The sequence below is a fragment of the Metopolophium dirhodum genome, chromosome 9, assembly GCF_019925205.1.
Source record: "Metopolophium dirhodum isolate CAU chromosome 9, ASM1992520v1, whole genome shotgun sequence".
NCBI lineage: Eukaryota > Metazoa > Arthropoda > Insecta > Hemiptera > Aphididae > Metopolophium > Metopolophium dirhodum.
The window spans coordinates 13,132,813-13,159,573 of record NC_083568.1 but is presented as its reverse complement, the minus strand read 5'-3'; the positions used below and the strand labels follow the sequence as shown (position 1 = coordinate 13,159,573).

The window sequence follows — 26,761 nt, the reverse complement described above, 5'->3', positions numbered from 1 at the left end:
CAATATATTGAGTAATTTGTATTATAAAATAAATATAAATATATATAATATAGCCTATGGGGATAAAACTACTATAATAGAAACAGTAGGTATCATTAGTAACATTTCAAATATTAAAAAAGCTTTTAGTGATTTCTCCCTTTTATTTTAAGTAGGCAAGGTACTTAGGTACCTATATAGATAAAAATTGATTTGTTATTTTAAAATATTTACCACTTTTATTATAATCTGATTCTTTTTCTAGTTTCTTACTCTTACTGTCTTCTGTTGTAATACTTGCATTTTCTGAGAGATTTTCATATTCTTCCACAACTTGGTATAGTTTACTTTTATTTATTGAAATCTTCATTTCTTCATTATATGCATTAAGACACGCTGATAATGCATCTTCGGAAGTAAAACCTAATATTCCTTTATTTCGTAAGTTGTCTTTTATTAATTTTACCACTTTTGTATTATGTATTACATCAACTACTCCAGCTACATTTGTGTTTTTTATTTTAATAAATTTAATTTCACTTATACCATATTCAAAATTCAAAACTTCTTTTATTATCATTGATAGAATGTTTTGTGTGAATTTAAATGAATCTACATTCAAATATTCAGAGGACCAAGATCCGGTGTGTTGTAAATATTCATTAAAAATATCTTGTTTCACAAAATGTTCGTTCTTAAATTCATCTAATCCTTGAGTGATAATAGATTCTTCTGTTTTCAAACTATTGATTGTTGAGCTTGCTGTTGAGCTATCATTTTTTAAGTCTTCTTGAGATTCTAAGTCAATATTTTGAATGACATTTTCATTTTCCAATTTTGTGATCGTGAAGTTTTTATTATTAGTTGTTATGTTATTTTCTTCTTCTATATTAAGAATATTAAGCAGTTCACTTCTGCATAATATTTCATTAGATTTTTCGATGAGTTCATTTTTTTTTTTTTTTAAAACTCGTAATAAATAGATCATAAAAACTATTCATATTATGTTCCAACATCTTTAAATTATTGCCTTTACATGTATTGGTACAATTTATAGATTTTAGAACATCAATAGCATTGTTTGAAATACCATCTAAATTAGAAAATAATTTAGAAACATAGCAACATTTTTCATGGTTTGCATTTAGTCTTTCTTTATTATTTATTTCTTTCTGATGTGAAAAAAAAGTATTATTATTTTTACATACATTTCCTATGATACTGTTATTTAATTTTTGATTTTCCTCAACATTGATATAATTCAATATTTTGTATTTTTTTGACATTTCTAACTTAAAGTATAATTTGTATAAAAGTGTTGAAACTGCAAGTGATTGACCATGAGATATTTCACAAATAGCACTATCTTCAATAATAATTTCTAGAAATTGCAGCCACATGTTTATACTTTTCATATTGCTCAAACATATATCATAGTGATTAGATTTTTTAAATACATGCACATACTTTTCAGGCATTACTTGGTATTTCTGAAATAAAAGTGCAAACAGAAAACCGTCTTTGAACTTCTCACCTACATTATTAAAGTTTAAATTCTGACAATAATGTGTTCCAAGTTTACATGTTAGCCATTCTTGTAATATGTTAAACATTTTGTTAAAAAATTACATAAATATTATTAATCTTCGTAAAAATATTATTTAGGTAGGAAATAATTAACCAAGTTACTTTGTTATTATTTGTCTAATATATATATAATAAAACAACTGATGATCACTATAGTAATCATTGTTTCATAATACATTACAGAGGACCATTTAGTTTGGTTAAAAGATGTGTTCATCGTCAAACTGGACAACAATTTGCTGTTAAAATTGTTGACGTAGCAAGTTTCACATCAAGTCCTGGTTTAAGCACATCAGGTATTTAATCTTTGTTTTTCTCTAAAATATCTATTGATAAAAAAATGTATTTTTATCACAGATTTAAAACGAGAAGCGACAATATGCCACATGCTAAAACATCCTCATATTGTGGAATTACTGGAAACATATAGCTCCGAAGGAATGTTATATATGGTTTTCGAATAGTAAGTTTTTAATATATATTATTTTTAGTTAAAGCAGTGTGGTCAGTATTTTTTTTATTTTTTTTTATTGATGAATGTTTATAATATAAGGGATAAATTAACAATGTATTTTATTAGAAGAGGTGTTCATTGTTTGTGAATTCTAATATCAATTAGGATTATTTTAACATGATTATTTGAATTTAAGTTTAAATATCTTTGAGTAATAGACATTTATGTACTTAATTTGGGTATTTTTCGGTTATCCCAACTACCGCGAGTCTCAATTCTGTTATCTCGACTACCACGCCTATGCCGCAACTACCACCAGTTCTCTATCTCAATTACCGCTGTCATTTCTGTTGTCCACATATTATTTTATTTATTTATTTTAAAATAATTATGGATCTTTGAAGTTTATTGAACAGTGAAAATGATTATGAAAAAAACTTTACATCGGAAAAAATGAAATTTTTTGGAAATGCAACGTGAAGACGTGTCAAATATAAGTAATATGCGTATTTGTAATAGGTTTGAAATAGCAGTATGTTTTTTTAACAATCTCCCTTTTATATATTGGAGAGCAGAAATGACCTCGGTTAAATGTTATCAAAAGTATTTGAATATGCACCATTGCACGGTTGTTAATTGAAACAGTTACATGTGCGAAGCGTATACGATAGCAATTAGTAAAAATTAACAAAAACTAATACAAGGACCGGAAATTTTTTTTTAAATCGACAAGTGTTTTAAAAAATAAAGAACAATGCTAGAAGGATATTACCACACCATTGGATATTTAGAGGCATTTGTTGCGAAACTAATGAGACATATTTAATCGAAGTTCCTAATCGTATGGTAAATGCTATTAACTGCAATAAAACAAAATATAAAGGTTGGTACAACCATATCATATTCAGACTGTTGGCATGGATATGATACACATGAACTAACTAAAGCCAAATACATAATGCGCATAGTACAGTCAATCATACTCATAAATTTAATGATCCAGTTAATAGGGTCGATACTCAGCATATTAAAAGTCTTTAGGGCCTCGTTATATGAAGAAATATAAGCATAGGGGAACCAGATGCCATAATTTGGAGTCTTATCTGGCAGAGTTTATCTGGAGACAAAACATCGAAGGAGATCCATTCGATAACATATTAAAAAATATTTCTGAAAATTGGTCCTCAAAAATAGAATTTTAGACTTATTTTAACTGATAATATTTTTTATGTTTTATACTATAACTCTTCACTGCTGTGATAACTGATTATAAACATTATACTAATATACCTTACTCCTACTCATATAAATGTCAATTCATGTGTATCATGTATTAAAAGACGGAACTACAAAGTGTGGTTGGTAGAATCAGCGATAGTTGATATAACGGAATTGAGACTCGCGGTGTCAGGCGGTAGTCAGGATGACTGAAAAGTACTTTAATTTGTTATATAAATATTGTTGTACATGTAATTTAATTGGTGTAGTCTTAAATCACAGTTTAATTAATTTTCAGTATGGATGGATCAGACATTTGTTTTGAAATCGTACGTAGAGCTACAGCTGGTTTTGTTTACAGTGAAGCAGTAGCAAGGTAATATTGTATTTTGATTAAGCACATTAAATATTTATAATCTTTTTGGACAATTATATTTATATTAATTATTTTGTAGCCATTATATGAGACAAACACTTGAAGCAATCAGATATTGTCATGAGAATGACATTATTCATAGGGACATAAAGCCTCATTGTGTCCTATTAGCCACAAAAGAGAATTCAGCTCCAGTTAAACTTGGAGGATTTGGTGTAGCAATACAGTTGCACGATGGAAGCTCTATTAATGGAGGTATTCAAAACCTCATAACACGTTAAACATTGATTTTTATTGTTTTTGTTTTATTTTTTGTTTATTTTTGTTTTGTTTTTTTTATTTTGTTTTTTGTTTTTTTTTTTAAGCAAAAAGTTTTGATGATTTGTCCCGACCTAATTTGAGTGCTAACGGCCAAGTTTATTTACAATCAGACAGACAGGGTAAGAGCACTTAAATGGGGTTAGAATCGTTGTAACGTTGGTGTTGGTACACTATATTTTTTTATTTTACATTTAAAAAAAATTTACTTTAAATAATTTTTTAATATTTTGTTATTGATCATAAATATTTTTTATAATAATTATTAGAAAATAACTATTTTAGAACTTAGTTATTTCAAAAATAAATTTCTGTTCATGGTTTAAAGTAGTATTTTATGTTATTTTATACTTTATTATAAATAATTTATGAACCAATAATATTTAAATCACAAATATATACTAAATTTACTTTAAACATAAAAAAATTTAAATAATGATTCAATTTCCAAGGTCATATTGAACAATTAGAGTACATTATAACAAGCAGTTTAAGATTGACATGATAAAAAATTAAAATTAGTTACTGTTTAAATGCCGTTTACTTTTGAAGTTCAAGTATTTACTTTGACAAAAACAAGATAATTTCTTTAGTTATCATTGATAATAGTTCTTCAGTTAATAATTTTATACATTTGATTTTTGTTTGCATGGCTTTGCGATTAATATTTTATATTATTTAGTATTTATATTTAATTTATTTTATAAAAATATCTGAGATTTATTTCTGTAATTTCTTTTTACTATGTACAATTTTGCACCTTCATGTTTTTAGCACACATCCTTATGCTCTATGATAATTTACCGGATTTGGAAAAATTGGAAGTTGCCGAGTATCAAAATGGTATTAATATGAATTGATTTTCAAAAATTAATTAGCTGGTTGTTTAACTAATTTTTGGAATTTATAGGCACTCAACAAATGTAACAATTAGTTATTTTAATGTTATGATGTTTGAACTTTGAAAATTAGTTTTATTTTATTTTTCTAAGTGATTGTTTTATTTATTATTATTAATTATTGTAAAGCTTTAAAATAAATTAACATCTTTATTAGATAATTGTAATATTATTCTTTATTACAAATTAATGCTCGACAAATAATTATAAAATGTTAGTTTTTTTATAAAAATTTAAATGATAAATAATTATAATAACATTAACATAGAGCATGGTTTGAAAATATATTTTGGTGCTAAATGTATATAGTTTTAGAAATTATAAAAATACATTGTGCATATGCGTTTGATCATAATTGATTTAATTCAAAGATAAAATCGAACTCATTATTATTTTTATTTTTATCACAATATTATAATTTTTCTATTACTATTCTAAATCACTTGTTAACCGCTAATTATGTGCAATGGTACAATTTAATCAAAAATATTTTGTCTAGTTTCTTTATACTTTTTGAAGTATTAAAAATAATAGTTAATAATATTTTAATTAAATAGATTGTATAGTTGAAGAATGTGGTAGATAAGATAAAATATTTAGGTGTGCACAGAGTTTCTTTAATAGGGGCAACAAACATTACTTACTAATATGCTGTGGTCAGTGTTTAAATAGGTCTATCTTTAACACAGAAAAGATTAACCATGTAATTCAATACACTTTTTGGATAACTAAATTATTTGTCATTGAGTATTTTACTGTGGCCCAGCGTTGACAGTTGGATCTGTTTGGGCCCTTACAAATCTAATTGAACTGTTAAGGGACTACCATGCTGCCTCCGTGTGCACTTCTATGTCAATGTAGAACCTGTATTAAATATAATATATTTTAATTCTATCATTAAGAAAAAGGTGTTGTTATGAGTTGACATAGCATTTTAGTTGGTATAACAATTGTTAATTTATAAAAAAAATGTTGATAATATATTCTTATAATTATTACATTTGACGCTTAGTAATATTATAGAATAAATCTTATATTTATATTATGTATATATAGCTTAGCTGACAATATTATATTAATAATTAATATATATAGTGTACTAAATTATTTTTATTATAAACAAATTGAGTCTACTTGTAATATTATCTGATATAAAGTAATAGGAAAAGGTTTATCTCTATAAATTATGTTACTTCTAACGCTAATATTTTTTTTGTTTTTTTCTGTTATAATATTCTTATTTGTCACACTGATTACTCCATCTCCTAAAGAGTGTTATTACCAAGTTTTACAGTTTTGAATAGTTCTACCCCTAGAGGCTAGAATTATGTATATTAGGTATTACATTATTAACATAAATGTTAGGTACTAAATGAGAATAGCTTATACACCTTATGCTACATATTAAATTCTGGATACATACATAACGTTTGATTATAGTTTGTTCCCCGAAATAAATGTATTTAGAAAATGTATAATACCATTAATTAGCTTCAAATTATATTGTAGTTAATTAGTTTGCATTATCTATTGAATATATTTAGTATCAGATTTAGAATTGTATTCCAAAGACTCATATTATCTAATATCTTTGATAGTCTAAAACTATAAATATTATATAAATTAACTACAACAGGGCTAAACTATATCTAACAATTACCATACTTAAGCAATTCTGGTCACAAAATAATATTTGCTTAACTAAAATCAGCCTTGGCAACCAGCGATACTAGCAGATTTTGATTAAAAATTATGGTTTATTCTTGCAATCCTCTTATTTGCATTTTTGACTAGGGATAGATGTCTGTGATGATTGTATAACTAAATTGTATCTTACGCATAATACATAAATATAAAAACAATAAATTCAGGTAGGTACTTAATGACTAAAGAAAAAAAAATATATTTAATATTTTTTGGTACCTATCATGTGTATTTAATATTATATTAATTTCAAATCTTATCTTCCATTATTTCTATAACTATTGTTAATATGAGAAGCAACTAATTGCTGTCGACTGCTAGGTATGCTGTATCTCGGTATCCGTTTACATTACTCTTAAGACATTGACACTGACATTTGTTATCTCTATCTTACAAGTGCGTAACATAGCAAATTGTATACTTAGCAGAACACGTTTAGTTTAAAAAATAGAGTGACCTCTTGTAAAATTTAAGGGTAAGATTATTATCCAGGCAATCTCATGGGATTTTCATTATATTTTAATTTTAAAGGGTTATCTAAACTGATAGTACATAATTAACACTTAAAAGTAATATAATAAACCTATCATTTAAAATTACAAGTTTTTGAATCCATATTATTATGTATTTTATATACACAATTAGTGTAAAATAGTGTCTAACCTTACTAAAATAAATTGTTGGAAATTTAAAGTATCTTGTTATAATGTCTTATAAATTATAATTTATTACAAATCAATTTGTTATAAATGAAAGTGGATCAATTAGAAACCGTTTTGCATTTACTATTAATTTAAAAAAAAAATTATCTGCATTACCTCTAAATTCACATTTTTGGTCAATTCTACTCTTAAGTGTATGTTTAAAAATTAATTTTAAAGGTTGTGTTAGTAGATATAATTGTTCCACAACATTTAATTGTAAAAACACTAGTTGAGTTGAAGAGGATAACCAGCACTTCATTTGTTTTCTCTCTCTGATCCACGTGCCACATAACAAATTTACGTTTAGCAGAACCAACCCTATTGTGCCACTTTTAATATTAGAGTGAATTCATCTATTATCAAACTTTATGTTAGGAACATTATCAGTTGCGTGTAACATAGAGACCAAGTGTTGCTCAGGTAACACCTTAAATGGGTGGGTGGGTGGGTGGGTATTGATAGAAGAAAAATAGGACATTTTATAGGTCGGTATAACAGTATTATGAGGGATAGGTCACCTAAAATTATTTGAGCAACACCAATTTTTTTTTATGATACATGCCACTGAAAATTACCTGAATTGCTACAGTGAATTTTTTTACATTATTTTAATTTTTATGCAATTTATAAGCATTTTTAAATTGTAATATTTTACACGCTCATAACTTACATAAAAATAAAATAGCCAACGTAGAGACACAGGCTTTTTAACTTAAAGTTTCATGATAAGTGAATTCACTGTAATACTAAAATTAATAACAGAGTAGGTTCTGCTGAACATATATTTGATATGTTGGGCGTGGGTTGGAGAGAGAAAACAAATAGTGCGCTGACATACTTTTAAGGTATATATATATTTATCTAATGATTTTCTAATAATAATGTATCCTATAAAATGTAAAATGGGTAATAAGAACCCTTAGTTAATTTTACAATATACCTCAAATTCAAACAGAAAGTTGCTATTGTGATAATGTAGAATGTGGATTTACAGTATAATACATAAATTAAATATAAAAAAACAAATCTATTTTCAAGGCTCTTTAATGACATTTGATCTTAGTTTAATAAATATTAATTTACTACTTAGTTTTAAATTTTGAGTGTTAACAATTATACTAAAGAAATTATTATTATGTTATAAAGGACGTATAGGAACTCCTCATTTTATGGCTCCAGAAGTTGTGGAACGACAACAGTATGGTAAACCTGGAGATGTATGGTCGGCTGGAGTTATATTGCATATACTATTATCTGGCCTAACACCATTTCTAGGTACTGGTGATCGTCTTTACCATAATATATGTGATGCCAGGTTGAACGTATGTATTTTATTTATTATTGATAAGTGATGACTAGAGTATGATTGATTGTAATTTTCAACTATTTTTAAAGTTTAATAGACCACAATGGGAGCATATAAGTGAAGGAGCGAAAGATCTTATTTGTAAGATGCTATGTTTAGATCCTAAAAAACGTTTGACCATTCAGGAAGTTTTAAATCACAGATGGCTAAGGGTAAGTGTTACATACATTTTTAGTTTAAAATTTTTAATATTATAATAACTTATTAATTGTATGTTAGGAAAGAGATAAGAATGCATCCAAAGTACATTTGGTAGATACAGTGGAACAACTAAAAATATATAATAGTCGTAGACGTTTACGTGGAGCAGTAATGGCAGCAGTATCATCACCACGCTGGACTTATCAGTCTTCTCTGGATTCAAACTCCAATGCCATTGAACAGTTTTCTGATTTTGGTGATGATGACATTAGTAATTCGGGTGAATATGTTTTATCAGATAAACCTTTATATTTTTGTGTAGCTAGTAAAACCCATATTGTCTACAATTTATTTTATACTTGATTTTAAGCTGTTGGTGTTATTCTGAGCTCATTGGATGACATTCAATGTATACAAGAAGCACTCCCTGATACTCCACAAACTGTTTTACCATTACTAGATGATGAACAATTGTGTAAACTATTGGAGGTTTGTATTTTTATAACTAATTCAAAGTATGTGTTTTTATAATATTTACTAAACATAAATTTATTGAAACAAAGTACAACTTTTACTAAAATGTATAATAATTTTAAAATTTAAAATATTAAAGTTGTAGTTAATTATAATGAATAATGATAAAAATAATTAAATATAAAATTGTATTCTTTTTTTTTGTATTTTAGCTGTACCATTTCATAAATTCTAGCCGAACCGATTCTGAAAAGAAACCACCTTCACCTATTTCTGAAGACTTAATTAGTTTAGTTCATGATGTCTTGGATATACTAACTACCTTACCGAATCACTCTCAGACAGCTTATGATGGGGTCCAGCTTAGAGATTTATTAACTAGGCCATTTTTAAAGGTAAGGTTATTGTGAGCTTTAATAATAAATAGGCTAGACTCAGTTGTTGCTAGTCTTAAAATCTAAAGCATATTAATATATTGCTAATTTAAATTTTTAATTTGATAACTGGCTTTTTTATTACCTATTGAAAATTATAACTGATGATTATGTTATACTCCACTGAAGGATACATTAGTATCACAATAGTAAATGTTAAATAAAAAAAGCAAAATTTACAAATATTTATTCAATTTTGTTCTTTGTAATTTTTGAATACTATGTATCTAATGTATTTTAAATTATTATGACATACAAATTATATTCAATTGCTATTAGAATAGATTACATCAGCATTTCTCTACCTGTGGTACGTGGAAATCTCATAAGTAGCACGCTAAAAACATTTCCCTTTATAAAAAAAAATGGAATTGATCATTATTCACATAAAATGTTATTTGGTTCATTTGATATCAATAATAATATAAATAATAATTGTACATATTTAATTTTCTTTTTATGCATTTTATGCAATATCATATTTTTGTAATTAGTTCCTAAGAAAATAAAATTCCATGCATTTAAAATAACATATATTTGATAAAAAAATAACTTTATTTGGTCAAGTTGTTACATGCAAATTTTCAAACTGTGTAGGTGGTACACAGATTGAAAAAGGTTAAGAACCCCTGGATTACATATTATGTAGCTTACAAAAAATATATGTACAACTTTTATCTGTCAAATATTTAAAACTTAATATTGTAATAGGTGACTGTATGTATTCAGGGATCATAATTAAACTAGAACTTGATAAGTAAATTTAGTTAGAGTCTGTAGTGACTATTGTTTTAAGTTCACTAATTGATTTAGTTCATATTGTCAAGTATTTATTACATTCAGTAATCAACTTAAGATATCATATATAATAACCTTTTATGCACCTATATAATATTATATAAAAGGTGATCACTAAGCCTGCTCACCCTAATTTTAGATTCTGAGTGAAACGATGAATGTATTGATTTTACAATGATGTGTGTTTTTTATTTTATTTATTTTTGTGTCTGTGTACACGATAAGTAGTCGAAATAATGCTTTGATTTTCAACTTCAGTATCTTGTTCGATGGGAAAGTGAATATTGTTAGTGCACTGAGGAGGTCAAAATTTAAAATTCCCAATAGTTTTTTAAAGCGTCGGGAAAAAACAACATAAAAATTAAAGAAAAACGGGAAATTTTACGCAAATTAGGTTTTCCACAAAATCGATTTTGGTTTTTGGTGTAACTCTAAAACAAATGAACGTATATACGTGAAACTGGTTTTCACTGGTCGTTTATATTTGCATTTTCTATACACAATAAAATATTCGAAATATTTTGATTTGTTTTGAACTGTTAAGGAACATTTTCTGTTTCCAATTTTATTAGTCTTTTTTTCTATGAATGTCAATAAAACTTTATTTGTTGGGTAAAAAAACTTGACAATTTAATACAAGGCTCCTATACTATATTGTTACAAGGATATTTGAAAGATATTAAAAATCCTTAGTCACATTTTTTATTTATACGCATTTAAAGTTAAAATCTTGACAAAATACGGAAAAATCACGAAAATTAGAAAATTATTTTGAGTTGAGAATTCGTAAATTTTTTTTTTTTAAATCTAAGATTTAAAAATGTAATACAAATTCCTCGTAAGTTTGTCTACCTTAATCAAAAAAAAATGTCTACAAGCAAATCAAATTAGATTTTTATGAGCGTTTGAAATTCATATTACAATATTGGATATTCACTCGATTTCTCATGTAGCGGTTTTGTTATGTTATTGTTATTCAAAAACAAATAACTGTAGATACTAGATACATAGAAATTTTACTGAATGTTTAGATTACCATTTTCTATACACCATAAAATTTTGAAAATATTTTGACTCGATTTGGGCTGTTTACGGACATTGTTAGTTTTTTTTCCATAAATATCAATAAAATGTTATTTGTTGGGTAAAAAAGCATGACAATTTAATGCGATTTAACTTTGACATTAAAATCAAAATCAAAATTATATTAAAGGATATTTTTTAAGTTATTTAACTTTTAATTTATAAACTATCTGACAGAAGTTTTTCATAGGGATGGAATTATTTTTAAGTAATAATATATTATAATAAACTGCATTTTTAAAATTGTTTATACTATTTGTGATTTATTTGAAATTTGAAAATTAAGATAAACATAGGTAATATATAATATAAAAAAAATATTTATAATGTTATTTTACATGCGTTAATATTTGAAAATAATGTAAAATTACATGGTCAGAAAAATCTATCTGCTAGTCTATACTAAAATGTTTTCATTAAATAGAAAGTCTACGAGTGTCAAGCTTAATGAGTCATGTAATGTGTAACATAAGCACCTAAATAAGAAATAAAGTATTACATTACATTATTATTTTATAGTTATAGTAAGGAACAAAGATCCATTTCGACTTATTTTATTTCTCTCTCGTGAATATCAAGATATTTGATAACCACATTTTAACAAAAATTGCATAACTGTCAACTTTTTAATCGCCTACACACACGATGGAGTAACTTTTAAAATCCATAAATATAATGAGAAATATTTTGAGTTTAAAAGTTTGGGAGTTCTACAAACTAGAACTAAAATGATTAACATTCTAAAGTTTCGACCCGGTATAAATATGTACCTAGAGCGACAACTAAAAATAAGCAGATTAAAAGGGGCGAGTGTTTAAACATATATAGAAGAATAGGTATGATATATATAAAATGTTATTGTATCTTATAGACTTCCAAACTCTTTTAAGATAGGTACGCATTGTCAAAAGTCAAACACTTTCACGGTGTTATACACTTATACCTACTCTTTAATCAAATGCACACTATGACAATTACATGTTCAAAACAGCTGCTAGTTAGCTAGTTAAGTTTAAAAATCTTTATCGTGAACTATATCGTTTGTATTTTAATTATGAAGCGAGTTATGAGCATTTTAAAATTTCCATTTTAAAAATAAGACTGACAAAGCATAGCATGGTATGACAAATATGTAATTATGTAAATACGTGTATTGAGTATTGACTTATTATCAAACTTAAATGTATAAGTACATTATCTAATTTATCTTGTTGATTTTTTTAAGATGGGTAGGTACTTAAATTTGTATACGAGTTATGAGTTTGTACTATTTGAAATATGTATATAGTATTTAAAAATGTTCATAATTCGCTTAAAAATTAAATTATCGCAAAAAAACATAGATAATACATAATTATAAATAGTTATGTATTATCTATGTAAAAAACCAAAGAGATACCAGAGAACACTGATAATATTCTTACCTTAAAGTAATTTCACTATAATATTCAAGTTAACAACACAACGTTTGATTTTACTGCTGAACGTATATTTTGGAATGTTATTAATGCATTAGTAAGACGGAGACAATGAGACAATGGTGGATAAGTGACAATACATGCGGGTGCGACGTTTTTTAAGAAATAAAAGTCCCAGACGAGGGTAATAAATCAATCCTTCCTCCATTTAATCACTTTACAGCTTATAATGGTATAAAGTAGTCTCTACTCACGATGTAGATGATATTATCTACATCGAGTCTCTATACTGTATGTAAAATTGTGTATATTTCATGGGCACAAAATGTAAATTAAGTTTTAAATTTAATGGGAGCTGCAAAACCTATGCGGCTATGCCCCTCAATACTAGTATTCTTACCCCATGGCATAATTATTAAGAATCATAATTTTAAAAAAGTAGGATAGGTAAGTGGATGTCGCTGTGCTGTACAGTAGGTATTACTAGTGGGTCACTGTAATGGATAATATTGTATACACTTTTTATAAAACGATCAAGTATTAACGCGACGTTGAGCGGAGACGGTTTGTCAGTCTAGGATATCTTATATGATATTTATATCGTTAATACTTATTATTAATACGGTAGCCGGTAAGTTTAATTAATATTATAAAAATAACTAATATTGTTATTCTTGGTTATTGAATATGTAATTTATTCCAAATTCTAACTTAAAATAACTTTAAAAAACTGTGTTTATGAATATTTTTTAGATTTTTTAGTTACAGAATACTAACGTGTAGCATTGTATTAAATGTTCAATTCTTAGCTATAACAGTTAAACAAGTTTATACATTTTAAATTTTGTCGAAGTTCGAACTTTAAATGTTTATAAAAATAAAATAGGCTTATTTTTTTAAAAAATATTTTTCAACTGCTATTGTACATTTGTAACAATATATTGGGAGTCTTGTATTAAATGTTCACGCTTTTTGACCCAACTCATACAATTTTATTGTAATTTATAGAAAAAAAACTAAAAAGTTGGAGACTGAAAATGTCCGTAAACTGATCAAAACAAGTACAAATAATTTGATAATTTATGATGTATAGAAAATGCTAATATAAACATTCAGTAACAATTTCATGTATCTATTTGCTTTAGAATTACACCAAAAACCAAAATCGATTTTGATAAAAATGCCTGTTTTTTCTTAATATTTTTTTGTTTTTTCTGCTGCTTTTGAAAACTACCGAGAATTCTAAATTATGATCTCCCTATAATGCACCAACTAGATATACTTTCCCATCGAACAAGATACTGAAGTTTAAAATCGAAGCGTTTGTTCGACTAATTATCGTGTACACAGACACAAAAAAAAAACATTTTAAAATCAATAAATTTATCGCCTAGCTCAGAATCTAAAAATCTAAAAATTTAGGTATCTAGTTATTAATTAATAATTTAAGACGTGTGTAAAGGCCATGTACTATATTTATAAGATGAATATAAAATTAATAAAAATAAATCATAAAATGTGTTAAACGTTTTTTAACTGACGAAAAAATGACCTTAAAAGGTTTATGTAGACCTAATAAATTAAAAATGCAAAAAAATATACGATTAAATAACTAATTAAATTTAAACTGTGTTAAAGAAATTTTTTCTGTTGTTTAGTAAGATAAAAATGTTTTTTTCTACAAATTCACAGCCCTAGTTATTATTGGTGTAGGATGAGAAGGTATGACTGGTTTAAGCGGGGGTAGGCTAAGCCCCCACCCTCCATTTGCCCGTACCTATAATCATTTCTTAATTACAGTATGCGCATTGTACAGCTATACTTGAATGCTATAATCTATATGCAATTGGATGACAGTAATATTTATTCATATTTTATAAATCTAAATTTCGGTGATGTAACAGCTATTATTATGAGTTTTAACTATACAATAGTTTTATTAATTTGAGGAAATGATTTACACAATAGAAGTATTTTTTAACCGTGTATCAGTTTTATAAAGTTATTTCAAATTGTTTATGATTATTCCTGGTCAAAATATATACATATAACTATAATATAAGATCCGTTGTACATCTGTGTAGTATGTCTAGACCAGGGATGGCAAACCTTTTGAACACTGCGTGCCCAAAATTACGTTTTTTTTTTTTAGAGCGTGCCTTAAAAAAAATTATATTTCGTTATATTATAATTCGATGGTAAAATTAATGTATAAAAAGGTTAGTTTAGGTACATAATAATAATTAATAATAATAATAATTATAATAATATTGCTTTGTTAATCATTTATTTTGATGTGATTTTTGTTGTTGAACACTTGATGCCAATTTATTGATATTTGGTTTATAATTAGTAACTTTTAATAAAGTACATGCGGCACTGCATTCATCAGTTAGTCGGTTTCTTAAATCAGATTTTATAAAATTCATTTCTGAAAATAGTGACTCGCATGAATAAGTTGAAGAAAAAATAGACAAAACAGCTAATGCTACTATTTTTAAAGTGGAATAATCTTTTGGAATTTCATTCCACACTTTCAAAATCTTGTCCCCTATGTTTACGACCGATTTGCCTATCGCCCTATCACGCTGAATTTCTTCTAAATCATTTCTCAGTATAACGAATTTTTCTTTCCATATGGTACTCGACTAAAAATCTACAAGCTGCATTTCAAAATCATCTAAATTCAACCATTCTAACACTTTTAAGTTGAGTTTTTCTAATGGCAATGTTATTGGCATTGTAAAAAAAAGTCCATGAATTTTGAAATTGTCTGCTACAACTACTAACATTTAATTCACTAATTTTTCTTTTTTTTGGTACAGACATATTAAATAATGTTAAATAAAATATAATAATCGCACACGAAACACGCACGACGCACTTACAAATTGACAGACGTATTTGTACTGATTAGTGTTTACTGAGGTAGGTTTATTACTCTCAATAAACGTACGTAAATATAAAATAACATACTAAACGCAATATCATATAGATAATATATAGGTATTATTATTTTATCTACAGATAAGAATAATCGTTAATGACCGATAAAAGCCGTATGCTCAAAATATTTTTACCTATTACCTATAAACTATAATACTATATAATTATTATATATTATATAATAGTAAAAATTTTCAAGTGCCCACAAAATCTTTTCGCGTGCCCGAGATGGATTTGCCATCCCTGTCATAGACCGTTATAGATAATATAACATGTTACATGAAATGTAAGTTTAGTTACAGTCGCATTATACCTATATAAGAATATTATGGTTTTCGTTATGATTGGATGAACATAAACTGTACTATTGTACGGCGTTTTAAATACTTAAGTATACCTATAACTATTTTTTCCTTCTATATCTGATTGGACACCTATTATTATAAATTATTTGTAATTTTTAAAGTATTAGGTCTTGTATTATATTATCAATTTGAGCAAGGTCATCAAGTCACATATCAGTCCACTTGCAATCCTTCTTTCTGCTTTGCCGGACCGTTTGAGCTAATTAAAAAAATAACTTAACCTATTTGGAACAATTTCAGGGTCCCGTTTAAACTTTAGACCAAATATTACTACCTTACATTTCCCTAATTGTGTAATAGAAACCCGAGAGCACAAAAATTATAATATTTCGAACCATATAATCAGTGGATAACATGTTATTATTTATTTGAGTTTATATATCAATGTCCTAATTCCTAAACCTATTATACTATTTCGGGAAATTTTAATTGTACTTCTTGTTACCTACGATCCTGAACTGTATATCGTGTTTTGTAATTAGCTTATAATAATTAACAATATATTACATGTATTTATATACGATACAATATAGCCTTTAAGCTATATGGTAGGGGTAGTATATGTATGTCTATGTAGTGGTACAAATAGGTAATAGAATATAATATGTACTTATTCACACATATTATATATAGTTTAGGAAGTACAAGTATTTTTTTTTTTGACGTAGTGTGTTGTTTGGGGTGCATGCTTTTGTAACGGACACACTTGCGCAATAACTCAACTCTTACATCCTCTGATGTTTGTCGAAGTTCCGACCACAATCCGATCGGCTGCGTCGTGAACCAAATGATACACCGTGTGTCACGTCTGACTGGCGCATTACAGGTTAGGTTAGGTTAGGTTAGGTTACAGCATTATATGTGTCGCTGTCCTCTGGCTTATTAACGAACCGACGATAATCCACGATCATATTTTATATCTATTTGTTATAATATAGTGTTACACTTTACACAAGACATCGTATTAAAACGAACGCGTTACGTGATTATTTTACCATTGTTCTCTCTGGATTTTCCGAACATATTATATATTATGTACCTAGTTCCTACCCATATATATATATGTATATTATAATGTGTACACACAATAAATTCCTAAATAACGGTCTTGTAGAGGCGTATGAAACTGTCTATTCCTACAAGACACCTGTGAATAATATTCTCATACTTCTTAGTGTATCCTGTCCTGGCGCGTAATCCTCGGGAAATGGGTGGCACGTGTCGTCGGGCCGGATGTAATTAAGATTAATTTCGCCACTACACGACACTATTAAATATGTATATAATGCTCACTCGTGAACGGCGATGCGAAAACGTTTGGTAATTGATCAAAATTCGTGGCTGGAATTGCATCACACTGCACAACACGATACGTACATTGTCACATACTCACACTCACGTGGATGTGAAGTACGAAAAAAAAGACGAAGACGATTCAATTGAGTTTCGAACGATCTAGAGTCCAGCCATCCCTGATCTAGACAGATACAGAGGAAACGACCATGACACCGTTTCATGTAAGACTTACAGTGGGAAAATATCGTGGATCCATTATTGTATAATTTTTTAATGCGATTATTCCAACTTGTCGGAGAGTGCTTTACCCCTTTTTCCATCTATACTATGTTCACAGCTGTCTAGTTTGCTATTTCGAATTGGTTCACCTGACGATTAGGAAACTGAAGTTCTGGTCCAACGATTCCACCTCCATCAGGATATTGCCAGTTCGATGTAGTTTTTCGGACTTTCAAGACCAATTAGGTGGTACGTTTTTATTTTCTTCTTAGTGTCGTTATACCTATAGCCAAATGTTAATATTATAGCCGCCATGCGTTTTGTTAAAATCTTAGCTAATGCTTTCTGCCATTCTGAAAAATGGCATAAAAACTATTGCAACCACTGAAACAATATTTTTATTTTTACTATGAATTTATCTAGGAGAAGTCTTAACGAGTAGTTGGCCCAAATTGCTCGCATCATTATAGATAATATAGACCCTCTAAAGGTTGGAAGTGTGACTAAAATAATAAATAAAAACTAATAGTGATTAATAAATGTAACAATCCGAATGAAGGGTATTAATTAATATTTAGTACACTATACAACGAGAACAATATTTAATACTTATTATGGACAAGCATTACCGGAGCGCCGTGTCCAATCCGTCCACATGCGGATTACTCACTCACGTCCGTGCGAATATAGTATACCGAGAGAGTACTGATATCGACACGCTAAGCTTTCAACTTTATATTCTATTACATTTTATGAAAAAATTACAAGACGTAGGTACAACCGATTTGCATATTTAAAGACTATTATAACTAGCTAGCACTCACAATAAGACGCTATTACAACTATTTAGATGTAATCCCGACCCAAGGGTACTTTCGAAAAACCGAGCTTCACTTATACCCAAGTGTTCCCCAAAGCTATAGTATATCTATAATATTTAAAATCATGTTAAAAATACTATTTAGTTAAGATTAAATTTATATTTTATCCATTTGACCCATGACTTAATGACGTATCTAAGCTACAACAATCATCTAAGATAAGACTTATTATTTACTAACTGTACTAGGTATAATATACGTATATTATGTACTAACATAATATTTTGATGCTGGTGTCAGTGATGTCACTGTACAGTATACTGTATAGTGTATAGTGTACAAATAAGAGTTTACAGAAACGTAAGAAATTTTAAATGTTAACATAATTTGTGATTCCCTGGCTAATATTAACATTATATATGGATAATAATAAAACCTTGGCTACATAATCACATTAGCCAAAGTGCAATACAACACATTTTCTCATAGAACATTTTCTTGGAAATGTAATTTTTATTTTATTATTGTGGCTTGATTCTGGTTTAAACTTTAAATGTTAAAGGTGTTTATTGGAAGTTTCTTCGTTGTCTTTCATTTAAAGTTTACCGTAGGTAATGGTGAATCCTTGTACTAATGGTCTGTCCTAATTAATATGATAAATTTACTAGCAATGAACAAGTAAGAGCGGCCATCGTCATGTCGAAATTCATTTCTAGGTCACCATATCGGTAGACCCTTTTGAAAACTAATTAATAAAGCAAACATGTAACATACGATGAAGCTAATCAGGCATTCATGAGGTTTGTCGGTCATATCTGCTGACTGCCCCTGCTCCTCCGCTTGTGCGTTTTAATGAAAACTGCGATTACGTGTGTACCAACACGGGGGGGGGGGGGGAGGGCTATATAGTTCTAACCGTCAGTGACACATTACAAGCTACCGCTGGGGACCTGACGTCAATTATCATGGGAAATCTACCAGGACTATCTCTTACATCTAAAATGCATGAATCATTTTTCTCTCATTTTGTTAGTTTTTTAGGGGAAAACAAATGTTAGTATGATTATAATTTTTGGAATTTACTCTGTAGCAACAATGCTTAATACACTATTAACACAAACATTAATTTATAATTGATAACTAATATAAATCGTTTTAAACAAAATTAATTATTTGTATTTTATAATAATATATTGCTAAAATAAAATATTAAAATATTCCATTTTTTACGTTGATTTCGAATAAATATTTTTAATTTTATACATTATTTATCTTATTAGATTATATACCTATCTATTAGGTACACTAATCAGTTTAAGTAATATGAAAAAAAAATGTATATACAATAATGTATATACCTACCTAGTTATCATTTTGAACATAATATCTAAAATTTTTATTTTATACTCGTATAATATTTTTGGCTTTTAGCTTTATCTTGAGTCATTTCATTGTACAATTCTTTATAAATAGTATAATACCATTTTTCAATATTTCTCTTTACAAACATTTTTATTAAAATGTATTCAGAGTATTATTTTTTTTTCATTATTATTCAAAATTATTCTACCGATTCAAACAAATAAAATAATATAAATTCTTCATACCTCGTTTATAAACGCACAATTTGAGTATCTATGGGGGTTTTTCTATTATTAAATATACTCGTATATTATAAGCGTAGATGCGCAGTTGTGCCAAAGAAAAAGTTTTTAGATAGCTGTTCCAGACACGAAAGAGTTATTGTGGCCATCCTTGCTTTTAAACGATAGACTAGGAGAAAGCTTGGAGCTTTCAGAATTAGGTCATCCTTAGTTTTTTTTACATATTTTTTATATTTTTCGTTTTATAGTTAGAAAGTTAATATTGTTATTTTGTCTTTAACATTTATGCTTCACCTTTATATGCACTCAAATTATTTTTTTTATCTATAATTTATCTTTTAAAGCGTTAATTAATAACTAGAATTATTATTTAACTTATAGATAATGGATGAACAATAAATACTTAAAATAGGTAGATAGTTCAAATGTGTCCTCAAAATTATAAAAACATAGTCAACAAAGTTTACAATCTTACAACTTGTTATAAAGTGACATTATTCATTAAATGCATAAATATAATATTCTAACCATACTTCAATAAAACTTGAGACATGTGTACAACTTTAACTACGCCATAGTTTTGTACATTGTATACTATTAATGTTTATGTTATCTAAGACGTTGTGTCTAACGAAGTTCATCTCGTACTCAACTTTTCTTATGACAGATATTTAATTACCTAACACATGATGTGTTAAAATCAATATGTATATATTCAAGGGTTTTAAATTAATATAATTATCTTATAAATGAATTATCAAAGTAAAATATTGGCCTAAATTATATTAAATTAAAATAATCTTGGAACAATTTTCATAGTAGTACCCCTAGTAAGACTTTTTTCTTCTATTAGGATGGTTAAACCATATTATAGATAATAATATTATATGAATACATTTTGAGTATTTATTTATCAAATATTGTATTGGTTATTTTTATTTATAAATCATATATAAAAATAAGTTTTTCATTTATAAAATTTATTTTTTAAATGTTTAATAATATCATATTTTAATTAATATTTTTGTGTAGAATAGTTTTAGATTCTGAGCGAAGCGATGAATGTATTGATCTTACAATGATGTGTGTTTGGGTGTATTCACTTATCCACCTTTTTTATTTAAAATTGTATATATAAAATAATATTTTGGTTAAGAATATAGGTATTTCAATGAATATTCTTAACCAAAATTTTGGTGCTATGATTTTTGTCGTTACAAATCTAAGAGTATAATTTATTAGCTATTGATGACGATCATGAATAAAGAATAATGTATCAATTTGAAAACAGAAAAAAATAGTTTAGTAAAAACTATAATTTTTAAATACCTATAGTATAGCTGGTTAATTTGCAAAAATAAAAACTCAATTATGATTACAATTTGTATGGATTTGAAAGAAATAGCAGATAAATATATCCGGTTTTTTATGAACTAATATTAGATAGGAAAACAAATAAATAATTTATGAAATTATTCTTAGAGAATTATTGGCTTTCACCATTTAAAGAAGAATATTTTATTATTTTCAACAAATTGATTTTTATGTTTAGAGGGGGTTGACAATTTAACGCTTGACCAAAATCGGAACAATATATATTGATTTCCACACAATGGTTGCATTGCCAAGTTTCCGTATCACCTTGAGATATCACAATTTGTACACGATGTCTTTATGTTAAAAAGTATATAAGTACTTTAGGAACTTACCTATATAAACGTTTATTAAACTGATTACAAATAATATAATAATTATTGGTATAGTTTCGTTTCAAAAATTATTTACTGAATATAAAATCTATTACCAATTTTAGATTTTTATATCTTTGTCATTATTTTACGTTAAGTAATTAAAAATCTAGATATATAGTCAAAATAAGTCATTCGTTTCCATAGTTAAGATTGTGGAATTGTTCCCGTTATATAACATTCATTATTTTCATTATAATACCTAGTCATTAAGTATAAAAAAATTTATCATTTTAAATAATAGGTAAATTCATTGTATCCCGTTCATATCTAATGTCGATATTTATTTAATTAATCGCTTAGACTTATCGTATAGGTACAGATTATTGGTTTTGTAAATATATTTAGAACTAATAACTCTATAACATTACATTATAATACATTTATAACATTATAACTCAATTATATTTGAAAAATGTAATGTATTCACATATACATGTATAATTTTTACATAATATTTGTTTATAATATAGTTTACTAGTTTAACTTTAATTAACTTTTAAACATTTAAACATTTTAAAATATCTTGTTTTGAAAATTAAAAAAATAATAAATAACAATCTTAGTGAGGACCTACTTTCTATTAGAAATAAAAAGAAATCGTTTAATTATATTCTTAAGCATGAAGTAAGAATACTATTTTCTTTATATTATAATGTAAAACAATATGCGTGTACAATCGGGAATGTAACAGATGTTGGGAATAGTGTTTTACTACCTACGGAAAACTGGCCTAAAAACCTCTCTTTTATGCGGTAAATTCGGATCGATACCCATCTGATAAATATTTTCGAGGCGGACTCAACACAACCACCATGGCAATAGACCCCTTTGAATAGGTTGGGAAAAATTAAATGTGATTTATAGTTGTAAAATTCGTAAAATGTTTACTATATAGAGTTTGTACGTATTATTTACCGTTTCAGTCAATAATTATCACATTATTTTGGAATGATTTACTTATTTACCGTAAATAAATGCCATTGCCGAATAGAAAGAAATAATTAATCGTTATTTAAAAAAAATATAGGTTGAATGTTGATTAAAATTTAATGGAGCTTTTATTGTTTCTGATTTTTGTAGCAAAAAAATCATTAATTCTAAAATAATAATAATCCTATGTTGTATACAATATTTAAATTTAATTCTGTATTACAATTTAGAAATGACACTAATATTTATTTAAATGTTTACCTATGTAAGTAAAAAAAAATATGTACCTCAAATGCAACACAATAGGGCATGTAAAATTATTTAAAGGAGAATACAAAACGACCCACATCTGTTCTATATGTAACAGTGAAATTTATAGTGACATTGGTAGAAAAGAAATAAGGTTGACAAAAAGCCCAAATAATATGGATATATATGTAAAAGTTCTGATCCTTTTTTTGTGTGGTAAATCGATGTTTTAGTTTGTCTCTCTTGAAGGCGCCAAAATGAAATGTTTATACTTTTTCATTGTGCTCTAAACTCCTCTATTAAGGCAATCAATAAAAGGTTGTTAAAAAACCGTGTTAAATATTCATCAACAAATACATCAATTAGATAAAAAAAAAATCATTGACAAACCATTTTAAACATTTAAACCATTATAAATACATTTCATTTTAATCCATGCTCGCATAGCGTAGTTTACAAGTACAATACTATATACAATTATTATTAGGTTACTATGACTTCATATTACAATATAAAAAGAAATCTAATATGTAACAATATTATATTTCTTATTTTTGATAACATACAATATTATACTGAATACCTAAGTTTAATCTGTTTTTTTATTTTTATATTTTTAAAATATTTTATGCTTGATGGAAGTTTATTTAATTTGTATTTTGTTTATCTATATCTACTTAACGAAAGTTGGTTATAATGATACTTGAAAACAGCGAGTGAATGAGATAGATACTTTTTATGATGTATTTCATTGGATTATGATTCTCAACCTTCTCGAATTGATACTTTACATTTTCCGACGTATTATAAGCTTATGAGTATTTTTCGTTAACAATAAATAAAATGAGAACTAAAATATTTGTTTTTGGTATAATAAGATGTCTTGATTGGAATGGACGTATAACAATATTATGTAATATTATATATTATGTATACTAAATAATATATTTGTATACTTATTATCTGAGTATAAATTTATATTACTATCTATTAAAATAAACTCTAAAATGTTTTACATAATTAAATTAACTATGTATGATTTTAACTAATTTTCTAACTAATATATTTATAAATATTTACCTAACCCAAATTTAAATAATTTACTATTTAGGTACCTATTAAGATTTAACCCGCATGTGTCTCCGGTCTAGTAAATACGTAACATAGCAAATGTAGTCCTCGTTTAGCTTCGTTAGTTTTTATATTAGAGTGATTTACCTGTTGTTAAACTAACGTTGACAACATTTTCTGTGATTTGTTACAAGTGTTTTCACAATATTTTTATATTGAAGCGAGTTATGAGCATTTTTAAATTTTGATCCTTTACATACTCTCTTTAAAATTAAAATATATCAAACAAAACCTCCAATAAACCAATTTTCTGTGGCATACAAAATAGTTACAAAATTGGTTGCTATGATGGTTATAGCAACTATATATTGATTTTAATGTTAAACCTAAGTGTAGGATCAAAGTGTTCAATATCATAAGTATCCTGCATGGTAAAACATTTGTTAATAGTTTATAACATTTATTACTTTTTTTAGATTCTCAGCGGAGTGATGAATATATTGATTTTTACAATGATGTGTTTTAAAATTTTTTTTTCATTTAAGTATTAATTTTTTTAGTTTTTGTTTATTTGTATAGGTAAGGTACCTACACGTTAATAAGTTAAAATAATGTTTTGATTTTCAACTTCAATATCTTTTCCGATGGAAATGTGAATCTAGTTGGTGCATTCGGAAGGTTAAAATTTCAAATTAGTTATAGCTAGTTTAAAGTTATCCATAGAAAAACAAAAAAAAATTATGGACAATTTTTTTGTTTTTGGTGTAACTTTAAAAAAAATTAATGTAGATACATAACATTTTCACTGAAAATTTATATTAACATTTTCAAAATATTTTGACTTGTATTGAGCTATTTATTGGTATTATGTAATTTTTGATTACTATTGGTTTTTTTAAAATTAATATCGATAAAACAATATTTTGTTCGGTCAAAAAACTTGAAAATGTAAAACAAGGTTCCTCTTAAGTTTTATTTATGAGCGTCTGAAGTTCGAATTTTGACAAAATTTGTAAAAATCACAAACATTTGCAAATTATTTTGAGTTAGAAAAACTTAAAAATTTTCTTTTTATATCTATAAGATTTGAAATTTGAATACATGATGCCTCATAACTTTTTCTTCCTGATAATAATTATAATTCCTGATTAATAATTAAAAAATAAACAATTTAAATCATATTTTAACCAAAAATATCTTTTGTATAACGACGTTCTCAGCATGACATGAATGATTGGTTTTTTACATTGTATTAAGAAGTGTCCATTTGGTGTTTCAAATACATTATGAGGTTTTTCGATTAAGTCCGGGGGTGACAAGGGTGTCAATTTTCGGATAGACTAATCTGATCCTGTCAAATAGTTTGCAGTCTAGAGACGTTTAAACGTGTGTTGATCGTGATAACTGATAAATAATTAAAAAAAAAAACTGGAAGCTTATACTGGCATATAATTGAAAATTATTTTAACATTGCAGGGTAAAGTGTATATATAAATTTAGTAAATAACTTTCCTCTTAAAATATTTTCGATGATATATAAGTAGAAGTGATCTGTGATATTTATATTAAAAGTTAAATTTATTGTTAATAAGAAATTGTCAATTATGCCTGTATTAATATTAATATACAGTCGAGTCTCGATACATCGAACCTTAATAATTCGACAACCTCGATAACTCACATTTTTTCTTACCCCATGAAGTGTTTTTAAGTTGTGTTTTAGGTTAACATATTATTGTAATGATTCAAATATTTTTTTTCTATCAATTTTATTGTAGTGAAAATTGGTTATAAAAAAAAACATAATTAGTAAATCAAATCATTTTAGTTTTATAAGTAATAACGACTGAAGTTTAATTTATTTGTTCGATGAATTAATAATTTTTGAAAGAAAGACTACAGAGTAGAAAAGATTTTTAATATTTTTAGGGATTTGTATAGTAGTGCAAAACCTTGGTACGTGTTGAGTAAGATTTATCAGACTTTAGGTAGCGATGGCGTGACCTTTTGTCCAGACTTCCGTTTTTTGGCTTTTGCATATAATAATAATTATTAAAACACGTTCTACGTTGTCCTTATGCGATAAGATAAATAAATTCCTGTTTATTTATGGGGTTGGTTTTATTTTTGTTCATATCACATACTTGGTATTGCTTTCATTAGTTATATATTGTAGAAATGTAACCATAATAGTTTAAATATATAAATAACTCAGTGTTTTTCATAATATTTTAATAGTCGTACCTGTACGTTAATTTTTTGATTGATTACTTATAAGGGAACCTTTAAGTAGTTACCTACTTTGTTTAGTCAACTGTAGAATATTTTCTATTTAATATTAAAAATATTGTTTTAAAGTGAAATATTTGTAGGTAGTGAATTTTTGAAGTTTTTACAATGATGTAAGTATAATATGCGTATTAAAGTAATATAAATATTATTTATATTATAAATGTAATATAAATTTATAACTTTTAACAAAATACTTTTATAATAAGCCTAACCTAAAAAAAAAACTACCAATTTAAAGGATTTCGGCGATCTGCCAAAATGTTG

General features: G+C 26.6%; 1 protein-coding gene across 13 annotated transcripts in view; it reads left to right on the top strand.

Annotated features, from left to right (window-relative positions):
* LOC132951809 (peripheral plasma membrane protein CASK) overlaps positions 1-26,761 on the top strand; it is an 88,572-nt gene that overhangs the window by 6,437 nt on the left and 55,374 nt on the right. For 12 of the 13 annotated variants that reach the window (XM_061023785.1, XM_061023790.1, XM_061023788.1 and 9 more), the window contains exons 2-11: positions 1,750-1,862; positions 1,924-2,029; positions 3,537-3,614; positions 3,694-3,869; positions 3,980-4,054; positions 8,386-8,561; positions 8,635-8,757; positions 8,825-9,026; positions 9,117-9,235; positions 9,433-9,615. In XM_061023785.1, coding sequence (XP_060879768.1) covers positions 1,750-1,862; positions 1,924-2,029; positions 3,537-3,614; positions 3,694-3,869; positions 3,980-4,054; positions 8,386-8,561; positions 8,635-8,757; positions 8,825-9,026; positions 9,117-9,235; positions 9,433-9,615 — 1,351 coding nt within the window. The remainder of the gene's footprint in view (positions 1-1,749; positions 1,863-1,923; positions 2,030-3,536; positions 3,615-3,693; positions 3,870-3,979; positions 4,055-8,385; positions 8,562-8,634; positions 8,758-8,824; positions 9,027-9,116; positions 9,236-9,432; positions 9,616-26,761) is intronic. The other variant, XM_061023793.1, reaches the window with a different exon arrangement.